Consider the following 21495-nt stretch of genomic DNA (forward strand, 5'->3'; position numbering starts at 1 on the left):
AAAGATCTCGGGGATTTTTCAGGCAATAAAGGTACACTAGAGAGGAAGAAATAGCTCTTTTGGGTTTGGAACCAGGAGGAGTTGAAGTGGGGATTCTAAATGCTATCATATGGAACCGACCTGGAGAGAGCTGATTTCGTGACTCAGTGGAGTCAAGGTTAAGTCCGGGAGTTCAGAGAAAGCAGCCATGGTCTTCACGGGCAGAAATGAAAAGAGAACCGGAGAAACAGCACCATGCACTCTGCCACTCAACTTCCCTCTGAATTTATCTAGCAAGAAAGTAGGTATAGGAGTAATACACCAATGATGCAGGGCCTCAGGGTTACTTCACAGCATCTCTTTACACTGGAATGCTCCTTTCTTGACAGGTGAGCACATCCAGTGTCACTGCAGGTCCTGGTGTCCCCAGCTTCAGCAGCTGCCTCCCTGCAGAGTGGTACGTGAGGAGTCCAATAGTTCAAGGGTAAGCGCTGCTGGGGGGAGGTGGTGGTTAGAGAAGAATCTACCTGGCTGAGGGTGCATGGCCTAAGAGTCCACGATGAGTCTGTGTCTCAGTTTGTGCCTTGTGAAAAAAGAATTAAGACCACTTTCCTGGCATGTGGTTGTGAGAATAAAATGAAATAATATATGAAAGTGCTGTGTGTCTTAACTAGACTATGCAGAACCGATGCTTTTTTTTTTTTTTTTTTTTTTTTAATGGTATTCTTTTCTGACATGGGGAAGACAGAAACCTCATCTTTATATGCCAGGCCACTGCTCCGCTTGGCCTAGTACAATGATGGGTAGTCGTTTTTCTTGAATAAATACGGTAATAGCATGAGTATGCTAGCCATATACTCTTTTCCCTCAATCTCCTGAACTTAGACTAGGTTGAATGCTGAGAAACATTAAGGATTTTCTAAAACCACATTAAATGTGAGTAAGCTTCTAAATAAAACTCTTTGCTATGAAAATAAGAAGTTTCTTCTTTTGGATAAGCACATGAATAAAAGTGGAATCATGTAGATGATAGTCTGAAGAAATGGATGGTAAAAGTAGTGTCCTTTCGGGCGGCGGTTTACTTATGGTGACTGAGTGGAACCTGGGCTTACGACCTTGAGAGTTTTTTCAAACGTTGGCCAGGAAAGACTGGCCAATTTGCAGAAAGATGATAATTTGCATCTGAGACAGTCTCCACTAATCTCATCGGTCAGTCAACCACAGATTACTGAGAATCATGCTCTTTCTTTTGCCTAGTTTTTTGTTTCTTTTTCCTTTTTTATAAGTATCTAATTTTGACTCACTCTACACTGCCCTTTGCAATCTGCTGTTCAAGGTCTCTATAGGAAACAAATTAAGCACAATTGCTAATGTCACTGGTGTGTGTGTGTGTGTGTTTTTTTTTTTTTTTTTTAAGTTACTCTGGCAACATGGTGGATGGGAGGAATTTTAAACTCAAGATGGTGTGCAGATTTTCTTGAGGATTTAATTTACCAATGTGGACCTTAATTGTTTTGAAGATAAAATAATTTGATAGTTGACTTGATAGTTCAAAAAGCTGTACATTCATTAGTGTGTCTGTAGTGAATGCAAAGGTAATGTTTTTGAATGGATGCTGAATCCATGTTCTGATGCATATCCAATGCTTTGAATGGACGCTGGTAAAGGAGTAGCCTTATTCTTCTACAGTTTTCTTTAAGAAACAGAGAGCAAGCCACAGTTCTTGGTCTACAAAGGTCATTGTGATGCAAGGCCCAGGGGAAGAGCCAGGCGGAACAGCCTTCCTGGAAGATGGTGGGGGTTGGGAAAGGGGAAGAGTGATGTGTTTAGGAGGGTGGGGTGAAGAGAACCTGGTACATCTTTAGACTTCAACAGGAAAAAATATTTGGGAAGAGGCCAACTGTGAGATACAGCATGGCCCTCACTGGATGGTAATGATGTAACAAATAGCAACATTCAGAGCTATCCAGATACCAGAGAGAACAACTGGCAGATATTAAAATCATTATAAGATGTGAAATTATACCTCTCACTGCTTCATTATCTCTATATTTCATAATATTTGTCTAGAAAGGCACACAAAGCCTATCAGGTTAAATTAATCCTAATGATCAATTTTACTTTTATTCTAATTAAACAATTTCAATTTAATTAATGCGAGCACAGAAATTAGTCAAAATTACAAATGTAAATGTTGAACTTTAAATCAAAGGTCCTCCCTACTCTGCCTCCCGCGGAAGCACTTTAAAGTGTTTGCCTGTGAAGGTAGATGGGAATTTTAACCTTTGTCTATACTGTGAAGGACAAAAGTTAGAAAAATGTGCAAGCAAAAGCAATCCAGGAGCACAGACAGAAATGCAGGTTTAATGCCCACCCACCCTCACCCACGTACGCACAATACACACACTACACGGCGGTCTATGAAGACACATTCCGTGAGGTAGACTTGTGAACCGCGTGCTTTTTTGTTCCTGAGGATTCCAACGCACTTGGGTCAGTTGAACGGATATTGGGCTTTTATAAAACACCTTTGTAACAGAGGAACCGTGTACCCATTTCCTAAGGCACATGTTAAACTACCAGTCCCTTTCCTCCCTGGTGTCAGATACCCTGCATCTCAGTTCCACTTTGCCTCTGATTGGCCATGTGCCCTTGGAAGTATTTCCACCTCCCTGGGCTTTGGGTCTCTTATTTGGAGGTGCCGTTTGATCACAATGATACACACTTTATTCTAAAATGCACTTAAAGTTGTATCTGGAAAATGAGGGCATCTAGAGTAGATCATCTTTAAGGAAATTACCAGCTTCCATATGCTATATTTCTATGACTTCGAAAGATACTGGCATCTTAAAACGGATTTGAAAATGGTATGGGGTATAGGTGTCTGAGTCATTCTCTCAAGATATTCAAATAACTTTTCTTCTTGCTTAATAAAAACCCAAAGTGGATGGAGCCCAGACTTCTAAAAATGTGAGGTTTCAAGGAAATGATGTGACAAATGAATTTTTTTTTCCTAAAAAGAAAAAAAAAAAGGCAGACAGGGTAGCAGCACATGCAAAAATGTGAAATAGAAAAGTTACACATGATAAAAAGAAATGCATTTCATGTTTTGTATTTAAAACTTTCTGTTCTGGTGAATCATACTTAATAATGGGTCTGCAATGTCACAGATTCTCGGTCTTAGAAGACTGTTATATGCAGCATAAGATTCTATGTTGTCACTCTTATATCCATAAAATAGCCACCACTTCTTTTCCCACAGGGAAGCCTTCATACATGATCTTCCATCCTGACTTGTTCACAACTGCATATGCGAATTATTTGATAGCAATCAATCCACTATCACTGTTCAGGGACATTATAGGAGAACAGCAGAGTAATTTAACAATATAGTTGATTAGTGTAATAATTATCATTAAATGTAGTAATGATAGTGGGATTTCCCTTACCTTGGTTAATGACCATGGACAATTCATTTCTTGACTGCCAGTGGTAGAAATGGTTTTTGAAATATTAACTTCTGCCCCATGGGAATGACACTTAGCCCACCACATTTAATTTTTGACCTTCACTGAACAGCATGATCCTAATCCCTTGATTTTATAATCTTAACTAGGAAACATTAAAATATGGATTGACTCCAGTTGGCAGGAATCTTTATGTTCTTTTCACTAAAAAAGCTATAAATCCAATGGTTGACCTTTTATTTCCAGGTCACAAATGACACCCACTCACTTTTGTCCATTCACCTAGGATTTATGTTAGGGTCTACAGGTATAAGCCATGAAAGTTGAACTTTAATGAAATGTCTTTCAAAGATGTGCACTTAGCCAAAATTTTTCCCACAAAAAATCAGCAGATAGCCTTTAAAAAATAGCTATTATATCTTCAGGTTTATGGTTGGCCTCAACTACCTCTATTTTTCACTTGTAGTAAGTTTCCTCTCGTACTATTATTTTTGTGAGGGTAAAAATTAGGCGTGTGTTTGGGATGATAATAGTACTTTAGTTCCCAATTTGGATTTCTAAACTGAAAGATTTCTGAAATGTTCTCTTTTGCCATCACGGTAATTCATCTATCTCCAGCTGAAAAATGTTCCCTGTCCTTTTTCAACAAAATCAATTGTATTGATGGGAGGCGTTCTGTGTTGTCAATCACGGAAATGTGAGTTGATGGGACCCCAAAGCAGCGAGATAAGGGAAGGAATACCAAACCTGCTCAGGTCCACACCATCTGAATGAGATCAATGCTTTCCCATAATACTCTTCCTGTCATGTAGCACCCTAACTGTCACAATTAATAATGTAGAAGGGGCTGATTAATTTAAGTAAAGTGCTCTCTGCTGTGTAAACACATAAAGATCTATGAGGCAAAAAAGAAAAAAGAAAGAAAGAAAAGGAAAAAAAAAGAAAAAAAAGCAAAAAAAAGCAAAGGGGGGCAGGAAAGAACAAAACGTCATTTTTATTTTTCATGTGGATGTGTTCTCACTTTCCATTCTTCTCTTGTAACAATTACTGTAACAGCCACTCTGACAGAGTCAATAAATTGATCTGGGTCTTATGCAGCAGCAAAGCAGACTGATCTGATACACCATTATCTGCAGGGGAGAGTGGAGGTAGGGGGTTGGGGTGTGCTTGGGTGGCAGAGGGCAAGGGGGAGAAGTCAGCAAAGGCAAGTCAGCGTTGTTCTGGATAGGTAATTAGTGCTCTTTGTGGAGTTTCTGGAAGACATAAATGCATACACGGTGTGCCTGTGTGCATGTGCGTGTGCATGTGTGTGTGCATGCATGTGTGTGTTGAGAAGGGACAGAAAAAGAAGCCTTCAACTTGGCTAAAGGATGCAGCCTAAGTAATACCGTATGCACGACTTATTTAGGTCCCTGCGGTATTTCAGTCACTCACGCGGATCTGCAATTCAATGAGGATCACCACCCCATTAGAACTAATCATGTCAGCTGTGTATCTGACAAAATAAACATTCAGAAACTGTGCTCCTAGGTTCATAACTTGTTTTTGCACTGGGATTTTTTTTTCTTCTCTCCCTCATCCAGCATAAAGTTTAATAGTTTTTTAATACGAAATTATAACATACAAAGAAACTCTCCGTATGCATTCCTCCGCGTATTTTGCCTCCCATCCAGAAACTGCAGCTGTTAGCTGAGCTTTAACTTGCTCCTTGGGAGTATGCTAAGTATGTTCTTAATAAATAAATATCATTCCACTAGCTAATGAGAGAATTAATGGCACAACTTATGGAAAACGGACGTAGAAGGATGGGGCAGGGGGAGAAGAAACTCAGCTTAGGGGGAAAATGACCAGATTACCTCTGGGAGTTTTGCCATATTAACATTTCTGGGTTTCTACTGGCAATCACAGGTTCCGGGTCCTAAAGATGAATGAGATGCATCCTGCCTGACCTCTGGAGCTGAGAGAGGTTCAGTTCTAAGGGGTGAATATGCAGCAACAGCACATATCAGCTTTCTGTGTGCCAGGGGGGTACTGGGGGGTCTTACAATCTAACCATATTGAATCTTCATAAAACTCTAAGTGGAATGCAGGAAGCAATTTATAATTTTATAAATGTGACATGTAAGATTCAGAAAGGCTCAAAACTACCCCCAAATCACTATACTAGTCTCAGACTGCTATAACAAAATATAAACTGGGTGGCTTTATTTTCTCATGCTTCTGGAGGCTGAGAAGTCCAGCATCAAGGTTCCAGCTGATCTGTACCTGATTTGTACCTGACGGTCCTCTTTCTGGCTTGCAGATGGCTGCCTTCTCACTGAGCTCTTGGGTGGCAGAAAGAGAGCAAACTCTCTTCTTACACCGGCATTAATCGCATCGTGACACCCAACTCTCATCTAAACCTACCTCCCAAAGTCCCCACCTTCAAAAACCATTGCAGTGGGGCCCAGGGTTTCAACCTATGAACTTTGGCAGGGAAGGGGTAGGGGTGGGAGGAAAGGGGGAATGACACAATTCAACTCACAGCAGTCACGTACTGAGATAAATCAGTATCAAGTCTGTCTGACTCCAAAGCTGATGTCTTCTCTACTGTATGATACTGCCCAGGAGAGGAGGGTACCTCCTGATCATGGGTCTTCAAACTACTATGATCTGTAAAATCCTGTACCTAATGAGTGTTAAAGCAATCTAGGTTAACGTTTCTTCACATGCAGAGATCCCACTGTGTCCTTCACCTGCTTCCTACCCTCCACAGAATGAAGTCCAGTTGCCTTCCCATTGTTTGAAGTTATGTATTTATTCATGACCAGATCCTAACTTCCCAGCCTCATTATTCAACATTCTCTGCCACTTACATGGACAGGTATGCCAAACAGAGTAAAGTTCTCCAAACACACACTACTACTCTTTTGCATGTGCCTGGAATGGAATGTTGTACCTACCGGGTATGTCTGTCTCCTTCAAAACCATGTGTCACCTCCTTTAGAATAGCTTCTACGACTCCCCTGCTTCTCTCCAGAGTTAATTACCTACTCTGTGTACTCCTTACGGATCATACATACTTCAACTTTTTCATTTATCATACTTTACTATAGTTTGTTTACTTTTCTCCCTAGACGTCTGTGAGAAGGTGTGGAAGGGACTGGACACGCACGCGCACACACACACACACACACACACACGCATCTCAATGGCCCTCTTCAAGCCTAGTGTTGTACCAAGAATATAGTAGGTGCTCAGTAAATTCTGAGTTTTTTTTCCCCCTGTCCCCAAGATTAATCACATGCTCATGAGTGGGGGAGATAAGCTAGGCATCCAATAGCATCTATTTTGACTCCTAGTCTACCAAGATGCACAGGTCCCTACTACAGTCAGTTCCCTTACTAGAATTTTCTATCATACGGTCCTTCCATCTCCCCAGTACCACTCCTTCCCCACCCCCCACCCCCGCCCCATAATGGCCAGGGATCCATGGAAGGGGGATTGTAAATGAGAGAGGCAGGAGCTGTGTGCCATGAGAGCTGGCCTTAAATTTCCCCCAACTACTCAAGGCAACAGGACAGATACATTCACTTGGCCTATCCTGCCTTGGAAGGGAGCACTGAGCACGTTCTACTTCATTAAGGCAGCACTGTCGGGGGCTGAGGTTGCTCTTCAAGTTCATGCCTGGGCTGCAGCTCCGTTATCCCAACACATTCAGACTCCAGGAAGGGAGGGCGTGAGGGCAAGGAACACAGGGCTAGGACAGCCTGTCCTAACCCAGTGTCCCAGCCCCAACACAGGGCTCCAGCTTATCACAGGCTCCTGTGATTCATTAGTTAATGTGTAAAGCATTTGGAAAGTGGAAAGCTAATTAGAAGTGCTAAGTTATTTCATCTCTGCTGTAAAGGAAGCAATGTGAAGCCTAAGGAAAAATTCTCATGCAAATATTTTGGGGAGGCGTGTGCGGTGGAATGTAGCTCAGTGAATAGGCTCCATTGAAAGGCTAGATCTCAAAAAGAGAGGCCACTGATAAAAGAATGTGCCTCCATCCTCAATAAACAAACAGGAAGGTAAACAAGTGGGTGTGAGAAAAGTGGACAGGAAGAATCACTGAGGACTCACTTGAGATCTTTGAAAATCTCACTTTAGACAATAGGCTACCGGCCTTAAGACTGTGTATGTCAGTGGGACCTTCAAGGTCTCAGGCTCATTAGAAAGCCTGGGAAAGCCTGTGTCCCAAAGGAACCCCTCCTAAATGTGAAAGCCTATTTTTTAGAGCTCAGAAACATTTGGTAAAGCAAATTCCTGGGGCATGGGAGTTTTCGCATGCGGTGGCTTTGGGGAAAGGGGGCAAAACCACCTGTATTGCCTTCTTGCCTCACAGTTCACGTAGCAGGGCCAATCAACTCATTTTCCTGTTCTCTGAACTCTGTTGACTCAAGCTCAGCAAAACCAGGCTCTTTTCTTTTGCAAAGGAAGCATCTGGTTCCAAGTCATAAAAGAGAAACCCAGAACCCATTGCTGACTGTTTGATAAGCACCTGGGAGGGCACATGGAGGGCACTGTTTCACAGAGTTCTCTTGCAATTACAAAGGCACATGTCCTCCAACTCAGTCTTTGCAGAATTCTAGTTTACAGGGAGAAAGCTGACCCAGCCCGTGGGAGCTGGTCTGCACAAACTCCAGTATGTCTGCATGAATCCTGGACTCAGACAGAGGGCTAAAATGACATGATCACTACTCTCTCTCTCTCTCTCTCTCTCTCTCTCTCACACACACACACACACAGACACTTACACAGTATATATGTTTCTTACACACATGGGGAGCGAGTATAGAGGAAAGGCCCTGTAAAAAGACAAGCATCAAGATATGAAGGGAGTCAAGTGCAACAACAGGAGTTAAAAGCACATGAAACCCAGCAGAGAGTAGGAAAAAGGAATATGTCAAACACTGTTAACGGTTTACCTATTATTGATGGCCCCTTCCTTCTTGGGGCAGTTTTGTTTAGGGAGGACAATGTAACCAGCCCACGGCAACAGATCATGATTTTAGCCATCAAGACAATTCTGTGCTAGCTTTCCCAGCATTCTGTGCTGCTAAAGATTAAAATGGAATCCAATTTTAGTCAGGCCTGAACAGAAATTTGCTAACAGGAAGCAGGGGAGGAGTATGGCAGGACCATTGTTTCCCTGATATAAGAGGAATAGTGGAGAAGGATATGGGCATGATATCTGGAGCCGCAGCAGCCATTCTGCAACGAGAGACACCAGGCATGAGGATGAATGGACAACATGCTGAGGATGGTGGAGTAGAACCTCTGAAAGAGCATGGGCTCCCGCTGGCATCATATAGCAGATGAAATAAGGCCAACAACCCACTCAGAATTTCACGTCAGGAAAAGAACTCTAACTGGCTTAAGCCACGCTCAAGTGGGTTTTTTTCTAGGAGGTAGAGGGTACTGCCTTCATTTCATAGATGAAGGCATTGAATTTTAAAGGATAATGTCCAAGATCACGCTGATGAATGGCATAGCCAGGATGTGAAAATAGGTCTATCCTCCTCTTTAATTCATATTCTTTTCCCCTTTTCCCCCCACAAAGAAATCAGGCCATGAGTACCAAATATGTTTCCCTTGGTATCTTGGAACTTCTGCCGATCAGAAGCAACATCATCAAGAGCCATCTAAAGACTGGGAATTTTGACAGCAATTCTGTAACCAAAACTAGGGTTTCCTGGCTTCGTTGCAAGGCTATCATCAAATTCAGACCTCACTCTTCTCAATTCTCTGTACAAATTCTCACCTTCTGTTTTCTAGCTTTCCTCCCACCTCATTTTTTGGCCCCCCTTTTCCCACGATCCCAAGGCTAATTTAACGGATACCAGATTTTTTACCCTTCTTCTTCCGTAAAATCGAATTATTTCCTATGCAGGCTCCCTCTTATCTTACCCTTCTCCGTGGCCACTGATCTCATTTTAATACTGAGAAGAGGCAAGTGAGGAAGGAGCCAGTATTTATTGAGCACCTATTGTGTGCCAAATCCCAAGTAGGCACCTAATTCTTTCAATAATCATCCATTTGCTGTAACTAAGCTTCCCCAAATCTTTCTGGAGCAAGGCAAAAACCAACCAAACAAAAAAGACTAACACCGCACTAACACACAGAGTTAAAGGTAATGGGATTACAGAAGCCTAAGAATGGAGGGAGAAAAGGAGACCAGTATCTAGAACTGATGCCCTTACTTTGTCCAGAAGTGAAGTGTGTGGCTGAGGACATCTCAAAGGTGCTGCTAAATTAAAAACTGAAAGACTGTATAATGGGGATAACAACAATAATGGGTCTGCCTACTTAATGGGTTGCTCTTAAGATCAAATGAGAAAATAGTTTGTAATCCAGAAAATACCATTTAAATATGAGTTTAGTTAGGGGCTCCTGGGTGGCTCAGTTGATTGGGCAACTGACTTCAGCTCAGGTCATGACCTCACGGTTTGTGGGTTCGAGCCCCGCGTTGGGCTCTGTGCTGACAGCTCAGAGCCTGGAGCCTGTTTCAGATTCTGTGTCTCCCTCTCTCTCTCTGCCTCTCCCCCACTCACGCTCTGTCTCCGTCTCTCTCTCAAAAATGAACGTTAAAAAAATATATAAATATGAATTTAGTTATCAACCAAACAATAAAAGCTATCATTTGTTGAATGCTTAGTTGGAATCAAGCATTTACTTTCTCTACACCAACAGAACTAAGACTTAAAACAACCATTAGAGATCATATAATCATCATTCTACAGTTAATAAACCAGACTAGAAAAAATTGAATTACCAAGAAAAAAGAAAAAAAAATAACCAAAAAATGAAAACATATACTGCTTCTAACTGAAGGAATAAAGTTCTACCCAAGTTCTGAAAAGGAAGCCCACAATCTCAGCTGCTCTGCTATCTGGTCTCTGGGCAGAATCTAGCTGTTCTCACAGATGTGGACCAACATCATTAGTAAAGGTCTTTTTCCCAGACAGTATGACAGAATGAGCCTAGTCTTATTTTACAGATGCATGAACTAATAGGAAACTGGTCTTCAGAAAGACCAAGTGAGGCATCGGTCCTATCCCACAGGACACAATTCCTAGGCTTCTGATTCCTTGATGTAAAAGGATGAGTCAATCTTAGGCCATCTTAAAGAGAAAATGGTCAATAACTTTTCACTAATAGTAATTAACCATGCAGATGGCATTTGGGAAAGAGAAGTTTGAGAGACAAACCGGTTCAAATCCTGGCTACCTCAATGGCCTGGGACGAAGGTACTCTTCTGAAACGCCGGTTTCCTCATCTGTAAAATGGGGATAACAGCACCAATCTCAGACGACTCTGAGTCCGGTAGCAAGTTCAGGCACAGAACCTGGCACATGTGGGTACTTAAGACACAGTACTGATTTGACCAATAAGTCTTCTTAACTTCATCCAAAATCAGAAGGAAATGAAATTTTGTCTGTCATTGTATGGGCTTGTAACTGAAATGCTCAAATTCAATTCTAACTAGAAAGGGGAAGCTACTTTTTTTTTTTTTTTTTTTGCCTCTAAGAAATCTTAGTTTCCTGCCTTTGCAGCTCTCTGGCTGCTCCCTGAACTTCTGTGGGTACCCAACCTCCTACAGGCAGAAAGCACGGGGCAGGTTGGGGAGGAGGCAGAAAAGGCTTCAGCTAACTTGAGTGTAATCTCAGGTGACCTTGGTGCCCTGGGCAAGGGCATTACACAAGGAGGGGGAGTTTCTTAGAAATGAAGGGTGAAGGAGCTACAGGACATGACTGCGTATCTGGTTGGTCCAGAGAAGACAGAACTCATTAAACATGTTGCTCTTCCTAGGAGGGGTGAAATAAAGCCTTATCTACCAGCTCATGCATAGCATAAATGGGCAAAAATTAAAGGTAGGGGGGTAAAAAAAAGGGTGAATTACATGAAAACCAGAATCATATCATCACATCAAAATTAGATATGGATAGAAAAATGGTTTAGCCTTTCTGCCCCCTTCCACTCTTTGAAAAGTTCTTATACTATGGTCTCAAAGCCTCTTAGGCAAATTAGGCAAGTCCTATTGTAACTGGCATCACGCTGCATTATTAATGTTGTTGTTGTCATTACTATTATTATTATTTTAAATGTCTATTCATTTTTGAGGGGGGGGGGTGCAGAGAGAGAGGGAGACAGAGGATCTGAAGCAGGCTGTGCACTGACAGCAATGAGCCCTATGTGGGGTTCGACCTCACAAACCGTGATATTATGACCTGAGCTGAAGTCGGACGCTCAACCGACTGAGCCACCCAGGCACCCCACTATTATTGTTTTTTTAAACATCTGTGTCTTCTACTAGTCTCTGAACAACTTGAGGAGAATTGTTACATCCTACATTCTGTAGGTGTTGGGAATACTATAAGAAATGGTGAGTAAGCAAAGAAAGGAACTTATGAAGAGTTTTGTGGATTGCCTATGCTTTTGTCTCTCAAGCAGAACTTCAGGAATATGACACAGAATGTCAACAGATGGAAACGCTCTCCATATTCGCTGCCTCCCCACGTTCCTTATGCATCCCCACCAGAGGCAGACAATGGGTGACATGCCCATAATTTAGCCATGCAGGGACCTCTCTAGATCAGGTGGTTTCCAGCACAGTGAAGTGTGTGGCTTGTGCCTACGTTTATAAATTTCATGAAGCAAAGGCAGTGAAGTCACACTGCTCGCAGGCCGAGCAGCTAAATGATTTATTAAGCAAAGGTTACAGCACCTGTGCCTTTTTGTCAACAAATCAGGCCCATGCCATGCCAAGCGATTCTTCTAATAACCCAAATGGTAATTTGGTTTTAAATAGCATTTCAGATACCACAATTCTGTTGATGCAGAACAGTGATAGATTTGGGTGGCAGGGAAGAAATGCCTGTTTTTAATATTGTTTGCACTCATTTTTCATCTTAAAGAATTAGTTCTCATTGGAGTTCTGCAGGTTAAGCATTTTATTTGAACATTCTGATTAAACTAGAACCTGAATCAAAATGAGTTCTTTGCTCAGTCCTTCTGTATGGGAATTGGTATTTCTATTTATTACCTGATGATGAAATATTAACTTTTTCCTCTAAATAAATGCATCCTCTTAATGGCTCTCGTTTTCAGGGATCAGATTAAATTATGCGATGCAATTGAAATGGCCATTGGCTTTCTGCTATTTGAGATGAGAGCATGTTCTCTATTATATTATATCATTCAGTGGGCGTGCAGGGGACATTAATAGTGTCCAAAGTGAAGTAAAAACTCTATGCCCCAGAGACTTCTCTATACATTAATATCAACTGATCCTAGGACAAATTTGAAAAACAAGAGATTTGGGGTGGGACCAAGCGGTCATGGTGTCTCAAAACAGACAGATGTTCTGAAAGCTGTAGGGAGATGGACACCCCCTATTTCAATGAGTTACGAAGTGGGGGATGCAGAGGGATACGAGTCAAATAATGATAGTAGCAGAGGTAGCAGGCAAGTGAGGCAGAAGAATGGGACAGATAACTTGGCAGGAATGTTCAAACACAGCCACGAGCTGCGGTGAAATGTACAACGCAATTGCAAGATGGTTTGAAAGAAAACTAGCTCAAGGCAAGGCTAAAAAGAAGGCGATTCCATCTCAGTGAAGGGAGGAATTCACTGGAGGAAAAAAAAAAAAAAAAACAGACTGGAAGGGAAGGAGGAGAAAAAATGGCTTTCAATTATCCACGTTATCTTTCCCTACCAATCATTACAGATGATGAATTGGTGCAATAAAAGCCAATATTCAATTTTTCCAATTTACATGGAAAGAAGGCCATAATATATTGTTAAAGGGAAGAAACAGCAAGTTATCAAACGGGGTATGTAATATGATCTCATTTTTGCAATATACTTGTATGCATAGAAACAGTCCGGATGGATTTATATGGAAATGTTAACAGTAGGACTACAAGTGATTTTTATTATTTTTCCCATCTGTATTTTCCACAATTAACATGCATCATGACTGTAATGAGAGAAAGTCATTATTTTTAAACTTTCTTATGAATCATTTAGATTCAAGCAATGTATGCTGACTACCCACTATGTGCTGGGCATGAGAATCGGTACTTTGAGAGAGGTCAGCACACAATTACTGTGGATTTTGTTGATAAACTGCCTACTTTTCCTATTTGCTTTACAGAATTTCACGCTCTTCAGAGGTGAAAGGGCCATCGGAGTTTATCGAACGATTACATTTTAAAAGTTGTGGTGAAACACACATAACATAAACTGGACTGTCTTAAACCAATTTTAAGTGGACAGTTTAGTGTTATTCAGTACGGTCACGCTGCTGTGCAGTCATCACCACCAACCATCTCCAGAACTCTTTTCATCTTGCAAAATGGAAACTCCACACCCTTTAAACAACGACTCTCCATCCCGCCATCCTCCCATCCCGCAGCCACCCTGCTACTTTCTCTATGAGTCTGACTCTTTCAGGAACCTCACATACATGGGATCATACAGTATTTGTCCTTTCAGGACTGGCATCTTTCACTTAGCATGACATCGTCAAGGTTCATCCGTGTAGCATACTGCAGAATTTCCTTCATTTTTAAGGCCAGATCATATGCACTATACCACATTAAAATGGTGTATGCACAACAAAATGTATATGCCATATTTTGTTTATCCTATGTGTCTGTGCATGGAGACCCGGGTTGCTTCCACCTTTTGTCTATTGTGAATAATGCCAAGTACATGGGCGTACCAATACCTCTTCAAGACCTTGCTTTCCATCTCTTGGATATATACTGGTGATTAGATTTTAATACGGTCTCAGATTTAAAAGCAGGGAGCATGCTCATAGTATTCCAGAGCTGAGCATCAGTCAGTGTGGCTCACCAGCATGTGAGGCCTTCGTGAAGCACAATGGTTAGAGAAAACAGGCCTTGCAGTCAGCAAACTGGGTACAAATTCTTCCTCCACTTCTCACTGCTTATGGCCATGGGAAAATGAATAATCTCTTTAGGTCTCAGTTTCCACATATAGAGTGGAGATAATTATAGCTACCCTATTGGGGTGGCTGCAAAGATTAGTTGGGAAATGTACCTAAGGTACTTAGTACACAGAAAATGCTCAATGAATAGAAGCTCTATATAATTAAAGAATACTTTTTTAAAAGTTGTTGTTGGTTTTTTAAGATTTATTTTGAGAGAGAAAGAGAGAGAGAGCTGGGGAGGGGCAGAGAAAGAGAGGGAGAGAGAATCGCAAGCAGGCTCTGCATGGTCAGCACAGAGTCTGATGTGGGGCTTAAACTCACGAACGGCAAGATCATGACCTGAGCCAAAACCAAGAGTTGGACACTTAACCGACTGAGCCACCCAAGTGCCCCAAGAGTACTTTTTATAAATGAAGTTCTTACTTTCTTTATAAACTGAAAGCTGCCTATTTAAAAGGCCTACACAGTCGTTCAAGTTCTATCTGCTACAAAACAACAGAGACCATATCTAATCTGTCTCCTATAAGTCAATGCTTCAGTTATGTTGAAGAGATTTCCACTGGGAACTGGTCTTTTGGAGAAAGGGACACCATTTGACCTTGCGTTTGTTCATGCATTTGTGTACCTCTTCTGCATTTGTAAAGCTCAAGTACCTGTTTGGCTGACCCTTCAATTTTACTTCTCTAAAGGTAGAAAGCAAAATGTCGTCTCTCCAGAAAACTTTTCTATAATTCAGTTAATACACATTTCATGCCTCATCAACAAAAGCATCAAAGGTAGAAAAAAATGCAAGCTCGTGTAGAAAATTACTAATCTGCAGGCCATGTTCCAATTAGGTCTTAAAAAATTCCTGTAAAAAAAGAAAAACCAGACTCACTTCTGAACTAATGTCTTCTCAAAAAGGAGATTATTTTTTAAGAATATGACCATTTTTATCTACATCTATACATGTCTAACACTTTAAATGGTTCCGGAAAGTAGTTCCTTTTTTTTTTTTTTTTTAAAGAGTTAACATATACTCCTTAAAATTAAAAGATTTTGAGCATGGGACACCTGGGTGGCTCAGTTAAACCAAGCGACCCTTGGTTTTGGCTCAGATCACGATCTCACAGTTTGTGAGTTTGAGCTCTGCATCGGGCTGGGTTCTGCATTGACAGCTAGGAACCTGTTTGGGATTCTTTCTCCCTCTCTCTCTGCCCCTCCTCTGCTTGCTCGCTCTCTCTCTCTCTCTCTCTCTCTCTCAAAATAAATAAATAAATAAAAATTAAAAAAAGATTTTGAGCATATCATTTTTACCTTAGGATATATACACACACATTTTTTTTAAATGACAACTCCATTAGTACAGTTTCTCATAAGACAATTGGGATGGTTTTCTTCAAGATGAATGTGGCAGGTGTAACTGTGGTAAGAAACATTTAAGCTGTTGTCCCTATGATGCCAAATATTTAACAGACACCAAAAAAAATTCAGTTCCAGATGCCAAAATTGGGTCTAAATGACATCATTCATCCAGATGCGTGGAGAATCTGGATTTTTAAGAATTGAATTTTTGTGGTCAACATCATGAAGACTCAGTTTCTGGGTTAAATAAGGCATTTGTGAAACAAAGCCTTTTGGAATATAACACGTTTTGATTATAGAGAAACAAATTGAAAGGAACACAGGGTACCATTTCAGTGCTATGAATCACAGATTGTATAAAAAAATACTATGTAAAGTACAAACAGGACATTTCCAAACTGCATATTTGAGGTTCTTAATGAAGTAACCCAAGCACTCTGGGGCTTCAAGAAAAGCAATCATTCAATATAGAGCCACTGTCCCCGGTTCCCCCCTCCCACTGAACTTGAACACATGAGCCAAAAGTACAAAATCAAATTTTAATGCATCTGAGGTAATTATTCAACTTCCAATTCACCAGTTAAGCATTTGAAGGTATAGGAAAATAAGCAATAAACCGGAACAATTTTATGGCAGGTCCAGAGTAGATGTTAATCCCAGAAGCCAAGGATATGCCCGCTTCAGGAGGAACAGCAGAAGTGGGAAATTCAAGAGTTAACCTGCTGCCTCCCCTTTTTGCTCCCCTTCCCCTCCCAGCTGCCTCCTCTGAGGCTGTACTTTCTGTGACCCCGCTTTGGCGTAAGGAAGGCTTCAGATGCAATGTAGTTTCACCTGCACTGTCGACACAGCAATAAACTAAAATCCTTTACAGAGTGAGCAAATGGACCCAGGAAGGCAAATCTATCCCGTTGATAAGTATCTGGTCATATTCTTATAAACAAAGATGAGTAGTTACAAATTTGGCATCTGGAGATTACACACCCAGGCATATGCACAAAATATCCCAGGGAGTTTTTTCAAACAACATGCTGAGAACCTCACAAAGAAGATACTTTATGTCAATTATGATAGTATATAGTTCCATTCTAATTAGGAAATCAGAGAGTAGTTCCTTTCCAAACTTTAATCTAATTCTATTTCACAAACTTCAAATATCTCTACATCTACTACCTTTGAACTCCAAAAGTCTCTCACTGTTTCTTAATGAACAGCAGCCATTTCAAAACTTCTAAAAGGGATTTCTTCTCCTTGACCTATACTAGGACAAAACACAACTGTCTACTGAAAAACAAGCTCTAGATGTCGTCGTACACTCTTTTCTCAATCACCTACTTCAAAATATGACATTATAGTCGCATATGTCCCCTCCCACCCCGCTGCACCTTGCTCTCTAGTGGCCAGCGTAACCAGTAACAAATATCACCTATTTCTGCACCAACACCAGCAACTTAATAGGACTCAGAAACCCTTTCTTTTCTTTTCTTTTTTCAGAAAGTTTTCCAGGTTCCTGGGGACCCTATAGTGAATACAGAAGAGTGGCTGGTTCCCCCATTCCCTGGATGCACTCTGATTTTAACAGCAACCAGAGTGGACTTTTCCGGGTAGAGGTATACTTCCATCTGCTTGCATGTAGAGAGACCAGAATTCCTAGACAAGGAAACACACGCTATCTAGCACTGAGAAACCTTTCTCGCCACCGCAAAAGGAGTTCTGGCACAGAAGCCTTCCTCTTCTACCCTCTCGATACGAGAAACGAAAAATCGCAGACAGCGTTTTCCACGATTTCTGAGAACACAGGGAAATGTGGCTGTAGGGCCAGGAAGGTTGGGGTCAGGAGGAAAGGGGACCAAACAGGGGCTGGGAAATGCAGCCTGTTGTGCCAAAAGACGAATTACAATGCACCTGATGAATAAAACAAGCTGCACCACATACAGAAAAGATGAGAGCGGCCCACCTGTGTCTGTTGAGGGATATTTACAAAGCTTGGATCCCGTGGTCCAACACTGACGAATCGGTTTGCGGGGGAGGTGCTGGGTGTCGAGTAGGCTGTGAAGGGAAGGGACACATGCGTTCAGGAAGCAGCACGAGATTGCACACACAAACAACACCAAAACACACAGTCTCTGAGCCTACGCAGCTGATTAACAAGGAAATGTGCAAACACTGTAGCTAGCAAAAGGGATCTGGCTAGCAAGGGCATTTGAGACAGTCATAAAAGGGAAGGGGTGTTGGCTTCTAAAGACTGTTGGAGTAAAACGATGTCAAATTGGTGCTCAGATGAGTTCTTTTCTCCTTCCGTCATACAAATTAGAACATGCAGGACATTTTTGCAAACTATACTTTCTGAGTTAAACATGAGCTCAGAAATCAGAAAGAGATATCCTAGTCCTTACAGCACAGGGAGAGAGAAATTAGGTAGAAAGGGGGAGGAAAGCAGTTCATTTTACAACCTTGCTTTTCACACTATTGCATTCCCCAAAATCATGAGACATTCCTGTGCCTCTATAGCTAAATACTGAAGAGGAGTCTTTATAGAAGAAGTTAATGGGTTCTCCAGAAAGTTGGTGGAAAACCATTTAGAACCAGCTGTCTTTATAGGTCCCAGGAGAGTGTCTAGAATCTCCATGATGCACGAAATGTGCTTAAAATATTAATATTTGGGGGTGCCTGGGTAGCTCAGTCGGTTAAGTGTCCGACTTCAGCTCAGGTCATGATCTCACAGCTCGTGGGTTTGAGCCCTGCGTTGGGCTCTATGTTGACAGCTCAGAGCCTGGAACCTGCTTTGGATTCTGTGTCTCCCTCTCTCTCTGCCCTCCCCCCTCTCAAATATAAATAAATATTTAAAAAACATTAACATCTAGTCTTCCGAGCCTAGAACCTTTCTGTTAAAGGTACAGACTATCAAGATCCTGTGTAAACCAAGCTATCACCCTGGAACCACACTTCAGTTTCCTATCCTTTCACAGTAAAGTTTTGTTGTTGGTTTTTATATATACAGAACTGTATATATATTTTGGGTTTTACATTTATATTTGAGAGCTTCACTCTAGTTTAGTGAGAAAAAAACTCAGCGGCTTTGGTGTTTTGTTGGCTTATAAATCCAAATGTGCATTTGGTCCTTTGGTGTCCTGCAATACCCTTCTCTATCACAAACTCCCGATATTTATTCGCATTCTTTCTTTGTACTAGAACTTTTAGATAGACTCTTGCTTCATTTCAAATCTGTTAACAATGCTTGTAAAAGGGGCCAAATTTTTTGAACTAACTCTAGACACACACCATCTAAAAGATGAAAAGGGTCTTCAATTTTGAAAAAGCACAGATAACTGAGGGAATCATACCAAATCCCTTTGCCAGATTTCTTTTTTCCTTTTTGGCATCATCTGCTTTGTTTTTGATTTTCTGTTTTACAGAAAGCCACTCGGACTTCTTGTTTCTTTTGTGAAGCACAAAAGATATCTAAAGATAAAATTTCCACCAGTTTGGCCCAAGTCCTGTTGGTCATCTTTGGTAAGAGCTAAGTCACCCCCACCGATCTGTGATGGTCACATGGTGTGGCTGTGTTAAACCAGCATGGAACAGTGGATGGACATGAGGATCCTCTAATGTCTAATAATAAGAAAGTTTTGTTGTAGTATTTGTTTTAGAAGGATTTGTCCGGTAATAGCTTTATATAAAACAATCTAGATGTATGATGTGTTATACTGTCTAGTCATGTGTATCTGCTGATTTCCTTCCCAGCCCATCCAACGTTAGACTAAATTGAACACAATGGAAAAATACCTGTCGATGTAGCCTTTCTGTATGTACCTCTCACTCACTGGTATGGCAGAAATTTAAGTTTTTAAAAGTTCAGTAAAAGAATTTTTGTTAATTGCTTTATTCAGCCTATTGCTTTGCTTCGAGATGGTTTAAGAAGTTTCCATAGAAAATTATTATTGAAAATGATGGACTATAATTACCTGGTAGTGAATTTACCTGCTCCTAGGGCATAAAGAGGATGTGGGAGAGATAAGGAGGAAGCTAGTAGATGAAATAACCTGTCAAACCTCTCAGTGGTTGGTGGGGGAGGGGGGCGGGGGGAGTGTTCCTCCACACGTGAATAGAATGGGAGGGTGAGAAGGAACAATAAAGGTATGAGAAGTATGCAAAAGGTACGAGACTAAGTGATCGATGACAGATGCAGAGATCTGAATCCTAGAGAACTGTGTGTGCAGGTCTGCACTGGTCACAACAGACACACCACAGGATTTCCTACAATGCTTTTGCCGCACTGGTGACTTCAGAAACAAGCACGCTGACTGATCCCAGGATTCATGTTTTGTTTGTTTGTTTGTTTGTTTGCTTGCTTTTACTAAACCCGGAAAGGCTTGCACTCCATTCCATTCTCTATTGTTTGCCAGACCTAAATGGTGCCATTTGGAAGGTTTAGCATACAAATAATTTAGCCACTCAAAACTGCTAACAACTGGCTATTCTTTCTTCTTCAGGCATAGAGACCAACTTTGAATTCTCAATTTCAAAATATCCCAGAAGGCCTTTAATGCTTTCATAGGCATCCTAAAACTGTTTCAAAGTTTAGTCTGGTCTTTAAAACAAGGGCAACAGTGAGAGAGGTGGTAGTGTGTTAGCATTAAAAAAAAAAAAAAAAAAAAAAAAAAAAAAGAGAGAGAGAGAGAAGGAAAAGAAAAGAAAAGAGAAGAAAAGAAAAGGAAAAAAAAAGGATATTACAACTACAAAAACCTGGGAATCTCTGAGTACCCAAGTCATCAAATGGAAGAAATGGTGCCCAGGGAAATTTATTCTATAGAAATGTAGCTTCTGGGAAAACTCAAGGACACAGGGAAAACAAGGGAAGGAAGAAAGAAAGTCTGACTCATCTTCCATTATGGTAGTTACAATAGCCAGCGTGTTCACCTACAACAGGATGTAGTTCCAGAAATGAGGTGACATTAGTTAAATTTGATTTTTTCCAAAGAAAAAGTGGAATAAGGGAGTTATACTATTTAATAAAAACCTCAATTGCAACTTTTTATTACAACAACCACATATACCATAGCAAATCAATTATACATGCATAGTTAAGAGCTTTCAACATGAATATAAAATCAAGTAAAGGGGGCAATGTGGTAATTAATTATATACAACTGTATTTATTATGCTATTATATCACATTCATATCTTTCTTAATTATAATTCTGGCGTTATTTACAGCAGCAATAATCAAATGCTGCAGAAAGAGCTTCAGGAAATCATGAAATCCAGAAAATAATTTTCTGGGAAGATTATTATAGGCATTTTTTTGAGGATTCTGGAGGGATGATTCAGGGGCATTTGACAATTTTCTGATAAAGTCAATAGGGAAATCAATTTGCTTATATAATCTCATTGTAAAAGTCCTCATGGCAAAGATGACTATTAGAAATCAAATTATTGATTATTTGCTTCTGAAGCAGAAGCTTTGTTTGTTGTTGTTGTTGTTGTTTTTGCTTTTTTTTTTAAAGCAAGTCTTCTTACCCACATGAGCAGTATCATCATGGACTATTTTCCTAATGTTATGGATGAATATTCCTATTAGAAGCTTTCACCATTTTATTGGCACTAATAAGATCATATTTTTCCTCTTTCTACTGTATTTCTTCCCATTATCCAATAGTCTTACTTTGGCCTTAGCCATAGTGATAAGTATCAAAATCCTAGACCAGAATTTGATCCCATATCCAG

The 21495-nt window shown here is 40.7% G+C and overlaps 1 protein-coding gene across 7 annotated transcripts in view; it reads right to left on the minus strand.

The window, feature by feature from the left end:
• The window catches only part of NFIA (nuclear factor I A), a 373386-nt gene that overhangs the window by 17013 nt on the left and 334878 nt on the right, over window positions 1-21495 (minus strand). For 4 of the 7 annotated variants that reach the window (XM_049618567.1, XM_049618570.1, XM_049618566.1 and 1 more), the window contains 2 exons: window positions 17726-17817; window positions 1590-8526 (listed from right to left, as the gene is read on the minus strand). The exons of 2 other annotated variants lie outside the window; for them this stretch is intronic. In XM_049618567.1, the coding sequence (XP_049474524.1) occupies window positions 8479-8526; window positions 17726-17817 (140 nt within the window). In that variant the 3' untranslated portion in view covers window positions 1590-8478. Of the gene's footprint in view, window positions 1-1589; window positions 8527-17725; window positions 17818-21495 lie in introns of those variants that run through there. One more of the 7 variants, XM_049618569.1, reaches the window with a different exon arrangement.

The sequence above is a fragment of the Panthera uncia genome, assembly GCF_023721935.1.
Source record: "Panthera uncia isolate 11264 chromosome C1 unlocalized genomic scaffold, Puncia_PCG_1.0 HiC_scaffold_4, whole genome shotgun sequence".
NCBI classification, from domain to species: domain Eukaryota; kingdom Metazoa; phylum Chordata; class Mammalia; order Carnivora; family Felidae; genus Panthera; species Panthera uncia.